The sequence below is a fragment of the Uranotaenia lowii genome, chromosome 2, assembly GCF_029784155.1.
Source record: "Uranotaenia lowii strain MFRU-FL chromosome 2, ASM2978415v1, whole genome shotgun sequence".
In the NCBI taxonomy this organism is placed as follows: domain Eukaryota; kingdom Metazoa; phylum Arthropoda; class Insecta; order Diptera; family Culicidae; genus Uranotaenia; species Uranotaenia lowii.
The window spans coordinates 402,113,379-402,125,502 of record NC_073692.1 but is presented as its reverse complement, the minus strand read 5'-3'; the positions used below and the strand labels follow the sequence as shown (position 1 = coordinate 402,125,502).

Here is a 12,124-nt window from a genome sequence, read left to right as displayed (position 1 = left end):
CTTCTGGTTAACTCTAGCGAGTCAAAGAGTGAGGGAGGGTTCACATTTTTCGGTCCAGGCAATTGGAACAATATCGTTGAAAGGTTTAAGGTTGTGGGCGTTAGTGATGGGGATTTGTTGTTTCTTCTTGTTTCTGTAGAACCCTTACTCAAAAATTACCTTTCAAGAAGAGAAGTCCCGATGGAAGTTTCGAAGGGAGTTTATTCTGTTTCATTTGAAGTTGTTAAACGTTCTGCACCGTTTAGTGATAAAGAGGATCATTGAATAATGATTTCCATTTGCAGACATTGTGAAGAACTAAAAGGATGTTTCGAGGAATCGAAACAAAAGCAATACTCTCAATGGGCAAATATTTGGTCAGGAGTCGAAGATAACAGTTTTTCTTTGTTTATAACTCCTTGATGTGCTTTTGTCCTTGATCATTGAACCGGAAGAGCTTTTAAAAAGTGACACAGTATTATTTTATTTATTTATTACAGATTTCAGATTTCAGATTTCAGATTTCAGATTTCAGATTTCAGACTTCAGATTTCAGATTTCAGATTTCAGATTTCAGATTTCAGATTTCAGATTTCAGATTTCAGATTTCAGATTTCAGATTTCAGATTTCAGATTTCAGGTTTCAGATTTCAGGTTTCAGATTTCAGATTTCAGATTTCAGATTTTAGATTTCAGATTTTAGATTTCAGAATTCAGATTTCAGGTCTCAGATTTCAGATTTCAGATTTCCGATTTCAGATTTCAGATTTCACATTTCAGATTTCAGATTTCAGATTTCAGATTTCAGATTTCAGATTTCAGATTTCAGATTTCAGATTTCAGATTTCAGATTTCAGATTTCAGATTTCAGATTTCAGATTTCAGATTTCAGATTTCAGATTTCAGATTTCAGATTTCAGATTTCAGATTTCAGATTTCAGATTTCAGATTTCAGATTTCAGATTTCAGATTTCAGATTTCAGATTTCAGATTTCAGATTTCAGATTTCAGATTTCAGATTTCAGATTTCAGATTTCAGATTTCAGATTTCAGATTTCAGATTTCAGATTTCAGATTTCAGATTTCAGATTTCAGATTTCAGATTTCAGATTTCAGATTTCAGATTTCAGATTTCAGACTTCAGATTTCAGACTTCAAACATTCCAACATTTCAAAAACAAATTCCTAAATATCAATTTCATTTCGCAGATCGGATGCTGCGGGGCAGATGGCCCGAATGACTATATGGTCCTCCGACAGCCACTGCCCATCGAGTGCCGAGACACCGTCACCGGAAACGCTTTCTTCCATGGCTGCGTCAACGAGCTGACCTGGTTCCTGGAGGACAAATCCGTCTGGGCCGCCGTCATGGCCATGATCCTTGGTGCCATCCACGTAAGTATTCTGTTCTCGAAATTCACGTTCAAAAATATTTTAATCATATCTTCACCTGGATATGCGAGTTTCCCCCAATTTGAGGGAACATTACTTCCGTCAAATTCCGCTCCACCACGAAACACGATTTTTCCTTTACGCTTAAAATCTGTTGGAGAAATGGAACTGAAATAAAAGTAAAATTATCCTTAACTAACGTTAAGGTAGTTATTACACCCACCCACACGCTCTCAGAAGCGCGAAATTATGTTTTTTTTCTGTGCACATTGGTGTTACTAAAAATTTTGATCTTCAATTTCTTCAAAATTTTTAACACTTATGTTTCGATGATTTGAAGAGAAATTTAGAATAAAAAAACAATTGAAAAAAATGTCAGACAATTTCAAAACATTTGTTTAAGCGTCTCACTATCCAGGATGCAAGGATGCGTGAAATATGAGAATGATATTTCACTCGCAAACGCACAGCTACCATAAAAAAGAAAACTTTTTAATGCACGCTCGCTCGTTCGCCCCGTGTTTTCCCAAAACCGCAAGTATGTGGAAAACCAAACGTTCGTAAAGCAGACAAAATAAAAATGGAAGCCAATGGAACACATAAAAGTAAAGCGAAAAAAAAATCTCATTCACCAACGAATGGAACCGGAAAATTCATTTTCATAAAGTCAGACATGTAATCGGTACGCATGGACGCGTAACTGATTTCGCTCAAGCACTACAATGTATCATAATTTGTTCTTGATTTGGTCCGATTATTTCAACTGTGAAACTGTCTAAAGTGTCAAAATTGTCAAAATTGTCAAAATTGTCAAAATTGTCAAAATTGTCAAAATTGTCAAAATTGTCAAAATTGTCAAAATTGTGAAAATTGTGAAAATTGTCAAAATTGTCAAAATTGTCGAAATTGTCAAAATTGTCAAAATTGTCAAAATTGTCAAAATTGTCAAAATTGTCAAAATTGTCAAAATTGTCAAAATTGTCAAAATTGTCAAAATTGTCAAAATTGTCAAAATTGTCAAAATTGTCAAAATTGTCAAAATTGTCAAAATTGTCAAAATTGTCAAAATTGTCAAAATTGTCAAAATTGTCAAAATTGTCAAAATTGTCAAAATTGTCAAAATTGTCAAAATTGTCAAAATTGTCAAAATTGTCAAAATTGTCAAAATTGTCAAAATTGTCAAAATTGTCAAAATTGTCAAAATTGTCAAAATTGTCAAAATTGTCAAAATTGTCAAAATTATCAAAATTGTCAAAATTGTCAAAATTGTCAAAATTGTCAAAATTGTCAAAATTGTCAAAATTGTCAAAATTGTCAAAATTGTCAAAATTGTCGAAATTGTCAAAATTGTCAAAATTGTCAAAATTGTCAAAATTGTCAAAATTGTCAAAATTGTCAAAATTGTCAAAATTGTCAAAATTGTCAAAATTGTCAAAATTGTCAAAATTGTCAAAATTGTCAAAATTGTCAAAATTGTCAAAATTGTCAAAATTGTCAAAATTGTCAAAATTGTCAAAATTGTCAAAATTGTCAAAATTGTCAAAATTGTCAAAATTGTCAAAATTGTCAAAATTGTCAAAATTGTCAAAATTGTCAAAATTGTCAAAATTGTCAAAATTGTCAAAATTGTCAAAATTGTCAAAATTGTCAAAATTGTCAAAATTGTCAAAATTGTCAAAATTGTCAAAATTGTCAAAATTGTCAAAATTGTCAAAATTGTCAAAATTGTCAAAATTGTCAAAATTGTCAAAATTGTCAAAATTGTCAAAATTGTCAAAATTGTCAAAATTGTCAAAATTGTCAAAATTGTCAAAATTGTCAAAATTGTCAAAATTGTCAAATTTGTCAAAATTGTCAAAATTGTCAAAATTGTCAAAATTGTCAAAATTGTCAAAATTGTCAAAATTGTCAAAATTGTCAAAATTGTCAAAATTGTCAAAATTGTCAAAATTGTCAAAATTGTCAAAATTGTCAAAATTGTCAAAATTGTCAAAATTGTCAAAATTGTCAAAATTGTCAAAATTGTCAAAATTGTCAAAATTGTCAAAATTGTCAAAATTGTCAAAATTGTCAAAATTGTCAAAATTGTCAAAATTGTCAAAATTGTCAAAATTGTCAAAATTGTCAAAATTGTCAAAATTGTCAAAATTGTCAAAATTGTCAAAATTGTCAAAATTGTCAAAATTGTCAAAATTGTCAAAATTGTCAAAATTGTCAAAATTGTCAAAATTGTCAAAATTGTCAAAATTGTCAAAATTGTCAAAATTGTCAAAATTGTCAAAATTGTCAAAATTGTCAAAATTGTCAAAATTGTCAAAATTGTCAAAATTGTCAAAATTGTCAAAATTGTCAAAATTGTCAAAATTGTCAAAATTGTCAAAATTGTCAAAATTGTCAAAATTGTCAAAATTGTCAAAATTGTCAAAATTGTCAAAATTGTCAAAATTGTCAAAATTGTCAAAATTGTCAAAATTGTCAAAATTGTCAAAATTGTCAAAATTGTCAAAATTGTCAAAATTGTCAAAATTGTCAAAATTGTCAAAATTGTCAAAATTGTCAAAATTGTCAAAATTGTCAAAATTGTCAAAATTGTCAAAATTGTCAAAATTGTCAAAATTGTCAAAATTGTCAAAATTGTCAAAATTGTCAAAATTGTCAAAATTGTCAAAATTGTCAAAATTGTCAAAATTGTCAAAATTGTCAAAATTGTCAAAATTGTCAAAATTGTCAAAATTGTCAAAATTGTCAAAATTGTCAAAATTGTCAAAATTGTCAAAATTGTCAAAATTGTCAAAATTGTCAAAATTGTCAAAATTGTCAAAATTGTCAAAATTGTCAAAATTGTCAAAATTGTCAAAATTGTCAAAATTGTCAAAATTGTCAAAATTGTCAAAATTGTCAAAATTGTCAAAATTGTCAAAATTGTCAAAATTGTCAAAATTGTCAAAATTGTCAAAATTGTCAAAATTGTCAAAATTGTCAAAATTGTCAAAATTGTCAAAATTGTCAAAATTGTCAAAATTGTCAAAATTGTCAAAATTGTCAAAATTGTCAAAATTGTCAAAATTGTCAAAATTGTCAAAATTGTCAAAATTGTCAAAATTGTCAAAATTGTCAAAATTGTCAAAATTGTCAAAATTGTCAAAATTGTCAAAATTGTCAAAATTGTCAAAATTGTCAAAATTGTCAAAATTGTCAAAATTGTCAAAATTGTCAAAATTGTCAAAATTGTCAAAATTGTCAAAATTGTCAAAATTGTCAAAATTGTCAAAATTGTCAAAATTGTCAAAATTGTCAAAATTGTCAAAATTGTCAAAATTGTCAAAATTGTCAAAATTGTCAAAATTGTCAAAATTGTCAAAATTGTCAAAATTGTCAAAATTGTCAAAATTGTCAAAATTGTCAAAATTGTCAAAATTGTCAAAATTGTCAAAATTGTCAAAATTGTCAAAATTGTCAAAATTGTCAAAATTGTCAAAATTGTCAAAATTGTCAAAATTGTCAAAATTGTCAAAATTGTCAAAATTGTCAAAATTGTCAAAATTGTCAAAATTGTCAAAATTGTCAAAATTGTCAAAATTGTCAAAATTGTCAAAATTGTCAAAATTGTCAAAATTGTCAAAATTGTCAAAATTGTCAAAATTGTCAAAATTGTCAAAATTGTCAAAATTGTCAAAATTGTCAAAATTGTCAAAATTGTCAAAATTGTCAAAATTGTCAAAATTGTCAAAATTGTCAAAATTGTCAAAATTGTCAAAATTGTCAAAATTGTCAAAATTGTCAAAATTGTCAAAATTGTCAAAATTGTCAAAATTGTCAAAATTGTCAAAATTGTCAAAATTGTCAAAATTGTCAAAATTGTCAAAATTGTCAAAATTGTCAAAATTGTCAAAATTGTCAAAATTGTCAAAATTGTCAAAATTGTCAAAATTGTCAAAATTGTCAAAATTGTCAAAATTGTCAAAATTGTCAAAATTGTCAAAATTGTCAAAATTGTCAAAATTGTCAAAATTGTCAAAATTGTCAAAATTGTCAAAATTGTCAAAATTGTCAAAATTGTCAAAATTGTCAAAATTGTCAAAATTGTCAAAATTGTCAAAATTGTCAAAATTGTCAAAATTGTCAAAATTGTCAAAATTGTCAAAATTGTCAAAATTGTCAAAATTGTCAAAATTGTCAAAATTGTCAAAATTGTCAAAATTGTCAAAATTGTCAAAATTGTCAAAATTGTCAAAATTGTCAAAATTGTCAAAATTGTCAAAATTGTCAAAATTGTCAAAATTGTCAAAATTGTCAAAATTGTCAAAATTGTCAAAATTGTCAAAATTGTCAAAATTGTCAAAATTGTCAAAATTGTCAAAATTGTCAAAATTGTCAAAATTGTCAAAATTGTCAAAATTGTCAAAATTGTCAAAATTGTCAAAATTGTCAAAATTGTCAAAATTGTCAAAATTGTCAAAATTGTCAAAATTGTCAAAATTGTCAAAATTGTCAAAATTGTCAAAATTGTCAAAATTGTCAAAATTGTCAAAATTGTCAAAATTGTCAAAATTGTCAAAATTGTCAAAATTGTCAAAATTGTCAAAATTGTCAAAATTGTCAAAATTGTCAAAATTGTCAAAATTGTCAAAATTGTCAAAATTGTCAAAATTGTCAAAATTGTCAAAATTGTCAAAATTGTCAAAATTGTCAAAATTGTCAAAATTGTCAAAATTGTCAAAATTGTCAAAATTGTCAAAATTGTCAAAATTGTCAAAATTGTCAAAATTGTCAAAATTGTCAAAATTGTCAAAATTGTCAAAATTGTCAAAATTGTCAAAATTGTCAAAATTGTCAAAATTGTCAAAATTGTCAAAATTGTCAAAATTGTCAAAATTGTCAAAATTGTCAAAATTGTCAAAATTGTCAAAATTGTCAAAATTGTCAAAATTGTCAAAATTGTCAAAATTGTCAAAATTGTCAAAATTGTCAAAATTGTCAAAATTGTCAAAATTGTCAAAATTGTCAAAATTGTCAAAATTGTCAAAATTGTCAAAATTGTCAAAATTGTCAAAATTGTCAAAATTGTCAAAATTGTCAAAATTGTCAAAATTGTCAAAATTGTCAAAATTGTCAAAATTGTCAAAATTGTCAAAATTGTCAAAATTGTCAAAATTGTCAAAATTGTCAAAATTGTCAAAATTGTCAAAATTGTCAAAATTGTCAAAATTGTCAAAATTGTCAAAATTGTCAAAATTGTCAAAATTGTCAAAATTGTCAAAATTGTCAAAATTGTCAAAATTGTCAAAATTGTCAAAATTGTCAAAATTGTCAAAATTGTCAAAATTGTCAAAATTGTCAAAATTGTCAAAATTGTCAAAATTGTCAAAATTGTCAAAATTGTCAAAATTGTCAAAATTGTCAAAATTGTCAAAATTGTCAAAATTGTCAAAATTGTCAAAATTGTCAAAATTGTCAAAATTGTCAAAATTGTCAAAATTGTCAAAACTGTCAAAATTGTCAAAATTTTCAAAATTGTCAAAATTGTCAAAATTGTCAAAATTGTCAAAATTGTCAAAATTGTCAAAATTGTCAAAATTGTCAAAATTGTCAAAATTGTCAAAATTGTCAAAATTGTCAAAATTGTCAAAATTGTCAAAATTGTCAAAATTGTCAAAATTGTCAAAATTGTCAAAATTGTCAAAATTGTCAAAATTGTCAAAATTGTCAAAATTGTCAAAATTGTCAAAATTGTCAAAATTGTCAAAATTGTCAAAATTGTCAAAATTGTCAAAATTGTCAAAATTGTTAAAATTGTTAAAATTGTCAAAATTGTCAAAATTGTCAAAATTGTCAAAATTGTCAAAATTGTCAAAATTGTCAAAATTGTCAAAATTGTCAAAATTGTCAAAATTGTCAAAATTGTCAAAATTGTCAAAATTGTCAAAATTGTCAAAATTGTCAAAATTGTCAAAATTGTCAAAATTGTCAAAATTGTCAAAATTGTCAAAATTGTCAATATTGTCAAAATTGTCAAAATTGTCAAAATTGTCAAAATTGTCAAAATTGTCAAAATTGTCAAAATTGTCAAAATTGTCAAAATTGTCAAAATTGTCAAAATTGTCAAAATTGTCAAAATTGTCAAAATTGTCAAAATTGTCAAAATTGTCAAAATTGTCAAAATTGTCAAAATTGTCAAAATTGTCAAAATTGTCAAAATAGTCAAAATTGTCAAAATTGTCAAAATTGTCAAAATTGTCAAAATTGTCAAAATTGTCAAAATTGTCAAATTGTCAAAATTGTCAAAATTGTCAAAATTGTCAAAATTGTCAAAATTGTCAAAATTGTCAAAATTGTCAAAATTGTCAAAATTGTCAAAATTGTCAAAATTGTCAAAATTGTCAAAATTGTCAAAATTGTCAAAATTGTCAAAATTGTCAAAATTGTCAAAATTGTCAAAATTGTCAAAATTGTCAAAATTGTCAAAATTGTCAAAATTGTCAAAATTGTCAAAATTGTCAAAATTGTCAAAATTGTCAAAATTGTCAAAATTGTCAAAATTGTCAAAATTGTCAAAATTGTCAAAATTGTCAAAATTGTCAAAATTGTCAAAATTGTCAAAATTGTCAAAATTGTCCAAATTGTCAAAATTGTCCAAATTGTCAAAATTGTCAAAATTGTCAAAATTGTCAAAATTGTCAAAATTGTCAAAATTGTCAAAATTGTCAAAATTGTCAAAATTGTCAAAATTGTCAAAATTGTCAAAATTGTCAAAATTGTCAAAATTGTCAAAATTGTCAAAATTGTCAAAATTGTCAAAATTGTCAAAATTGTCAAAATTGTCAAAATTGTCAAAATTGTCAAAATTGTCAAAATTGTCAAAATTGTCAAAATTGTCAAAATTGTCAAAATTGTCAAAATTGTCAAAATTGTCAAAATTGTCAAAATTGTCAAAATTGTCGAAATTGTCAAAATTGTCAAAATTGTCAAAATTGTCAAAATTGTCAAAATTGTCAAAATTGTCAAAATTGTCAAAATTGTCAAAATTGTCAAAATTGTCAAAATTGTCAAAATTGTCAAAATTGTCAAAATTGTCAAAATTGTCAAAATTGTCAAAATTGTCAAAATTGTCAAAATTGTCAAAATTGTCAAAATTGTCAAAATTGTCAAAATTGTCAAAATTGTCAAAATTGTCAAAATTGTCAAAATTGTCAAAATAATTGATTGTTGAAATTGTCAAAATTGTGAGAATTATCAAAATTGTCAACATTTTGTTAAAAATGTGTCAAAAATGTCGAAATTATCTAAATTTTTGCTTTTTTTTTAATTTTCTTCAAATTTTCATCTTTCTATTTTTACAAATTTTTTATGAAACTTGGAAAATTTGTTAAAAACCTTACATGAAAATTTTTTAATACCTCATTTTTTCAAAACCTTTTCAAAAGTATGCTTAGTAATAAAAAATTCCTTTAATTTCAGACTGCCAACACAGTTCTTGGAATCGTTCTGGTTCAGGCCCTTAAACGTGAAGAAGAAGCCACGTATAGACGTTAAACGGAAACAAATGCTCTTCGGAGAAGTTTTAACATCTTTTCAACAGTTTCCCTGTATTTGATACCTGTGGGCTCATGAATTCCACCCATAAAATTTTTCAATCGATGACAGTTTTCCCTCTTTAGAGTTAAGAACTATTAAGACAATTCGTTATACGTAAGCTAGCATTGTAAGTTCCTAGGAAAAGCTTCACTGAAATAATAGCATTAGGAAAGACTGGATATTTTAAAACGGTTTTACTACGAAAGAAGTTGAGAAAAAAAAATCCGGTCTGTTATGGTCCCCAAAGAAAACTTTCCACCAGAACTGTCACCAGTCCAATTAAAATTCTCCCCCATTCAATTTGCAGTTTTCAATTATGCTCCATTATTATTTCACCCCTCGCGTCACGCTGCTTTGCTCTGCGCTTTCAGACGTTCTCGTCTAGCCGATTACTCGACAAATTGACTTTCTTCTGTGATGGTCAGCCCTGTCAAATGTTCGCAAAAGTGACACAGTTAATTTGTTTGTGAAAGCGGAAATATTTTCAGAAACAGGTTCAGAACGTCGATGTTTGAAAATTTCACCTGAGAAATGATTCATTTGTTTTTGGATGATTTCACCTGAGTACCAAAGGGTAACGATTTGGGAACCCTTATATTTTACACTTTTATGAACACAAATTTAAAAAGTAAAAAAAATACAAAAAATATCTTTCAAGCTTTTCACTTACCATAAAAATGCCGGATAGTCATTAAGACAAACTCTGAGTGGTGCAAATTAAAAAAAAAGACGAGAAGGACGACGCATCCGTTTTTCTTCGACGCTCAGCGAGCTTTTCCAACATCATCCAGCAAGCAGTTTGCGGCTGAAGGGAAACAAATTTAATAATGTCATCTAATTAACTGCAGCTGCTGGGAAGAATGGAAGCAAACAACGACGCTTTATGGCAGTGTGCTCAAGCATGCTGATGGTGAGTTGAAAAAAACCAAACTCAAAACATCAACAGAGAATGACAAACCCGATGCTGACGCAGCGAAGTAGAAGTGCTTCAACCAAGCAGAAGCAACGGACGTAGAGTTTCAATAGATGCAAACACTGAATGAAACCAAAGCGGGTGGACCACATCATTGGACGAATGGTCATTTCATGCTTTTTTCTTGGGTTAAGAAGAAAGGGGGGATGATTTCTAATGAACAAGCTGTGTGAGTACTAAATTCTTGATAAATAAAAGTAAAAGTTCAATTCCTTCCTTCAATAAAAAAAAAATGACATTCAACAGAGCCAAAATAAGAAAATAAGAAACAAACTTTACAAACTTTATAAATTTACAATAAGATGATATAACAATTTATGTCTAGCAAAATCAAAACCATGGAAGCAAAAATTTATCATTGACCTACTCTTAGAATTCTTAACAGTCGCTACATAGCTCTCAATATTGTAAAAGATCTTGACACTGTTTGTTCTTTCAATTGTATGAAAACCCCATTTTTCGGGAAATAATTTATATGGGTTTGTTTGAATTTATGCATGTACATGTATAAAGGAAAATATGAAATATGTGAAAAAGGTCAAAGAGTACCTGAGGCTACTACTTAAAATATTTTATTTTGGTAACACGAAAAAGTAAATCTCTCATGATAAACTGAGCAAAATAAAGCGGCTTCTTAGAGCAAATCGACAAAGCTGAAAATATTGTGCCTGACTTAGCTTTTAAAGTCCTGATGCATTTTTAAAGAAACCCCTGAAATTATTATTCTTAAGGTTCAACAGTATTGAAAAAACAAACAAGACACATTTAGTTGAAATAAATTCTACGAAGAAAATGGTCTCAGAGGAAAAAAAATAATAAATTCGATTCCAGAATTAAAACACGGAATAAGTTCAAAACAATAAAATTAAACTCAACCAAAAATTAAACTGGAAATAACAATTAAAATTTGAAAAAGCAACCAAAAAAATCTGTACATCAATAAGGTCCAACTCTAAAATTGAAACAAAAACGATTTTGGAAACACAAATGTTTATATGATTTTTTTTTATAGAGAGCTCTTATTCCAATTAAGGAATGGAATTTTTGAGCTACTTTTTCCAATATATATTTGAAATTTGACCGACAGGATAGGAAAACACGACTTGAAAATGGAATCAATGTTGATGCTCAAATCAGCAATCAAGTTTAAATTAAAAGAAATTTTTTAATTGAAAATTCATTTATTCCATAACTCATTGCATAAGAAAAACAGGAATCTGATATTATTTTTATTTTTTCATAAATAGATACAGACTCCAGTCACCAGCGCCGATGTGGTCTAGTGGATAGGCTGGCGCGAGTCTGGTATTGGTACGCCAGGCGTACTAGGTTCGATTCCCGGTATCGGCAAGAAAAACTTTTGGGTTCGAATCCCATAAGCGGGCCGACAGGTAAGATGTGTTTCATTATATAACTGACTATATAATTGGAATGTTCAATCAGTTGCCAGCTGGCCAGGTATATACACGGATGCCGGAATACCTGTAAGTAAACTAGCCCACCTGATTGATTCGTTCTTCCAAAATATACCTACATCAACACACGCAATACATTCACCACATAACAGTTCATACGAAGCCATGGGGTCCGGGTATGGTGGCGCGCTGCATTGGAGATTTGTCGAACCTAATAATCTAAGGAATGTATGTGGACCCATACTTTGGCAGAAACTGCGGTGAATCCGTGCACCCATGGTGGATTACCAACATACATACATACATACATAAATAGATACAGACTCCAGTCGATTTTCGCAAACACGCCGAAAAGTTTTGGGTTGTTTGAATCAAACCTTGTCAAAGCTAAATGGTAGTTTTTCATCATTTTTTTAATTTTCATTAAAAGTAAATCATGTTTATTGTCGCTAATGCTATTTTTTCTTAAACTTCTTTGTTTTAGTTTAGGATTGTTAAATCTTCGGTAAACGATCGATCTCCCGAATCGATTCATATAAGCGGTCTTAAGATCGAACCATTAGAAAAATCGGAGCAAAATAATCGATCTTTTCCATGATTTTTACCGGAAGAGCTACATTTGAAAGAAAAAAAAAACATTAACATGAAAAATTTCGAATATGATTAACGATATCGACTAGATGGCAAACAAATGGCAGAATTTAGCCTAAAAAGTACTACAAAATCGATTCTAAGAATCTTTGGTATACGGAAAAAAATTAAGAAAACAAAGGAAATAATCTGATCGAAT

At 28.0% G+C, this 12,124-nt stretch overlaps 1 protein-coding gene across 1 annotated transcript in view; it reads left to right on the top strand.

Moving 5' to 3' along the window:
* LOC129747356 (tetraspanin-2A) overlaps positions 1-9,119 on the top strand; it is a 158,185-nt gene extending 149,066 nt beyond the window's left edge. The window contains exons 5-6 of the mRNA XM_055741509.1: positions 1,189-1,374; positions 8,830-9,119. Of these exons, the coding sequence (XP_055597484.1) occupies positions 1,189-1,374; positions 8,830-8,904 (261 nt within the window). The 3' untranslated portion in view covers positions 8,905-9,119. The remainder of the gene's footprint in view (positions 1-1,188; positions 1,375-8,829) is intronic.
* Positions 9,120-12,124: the final 3,005 nt, after the last annotated feature.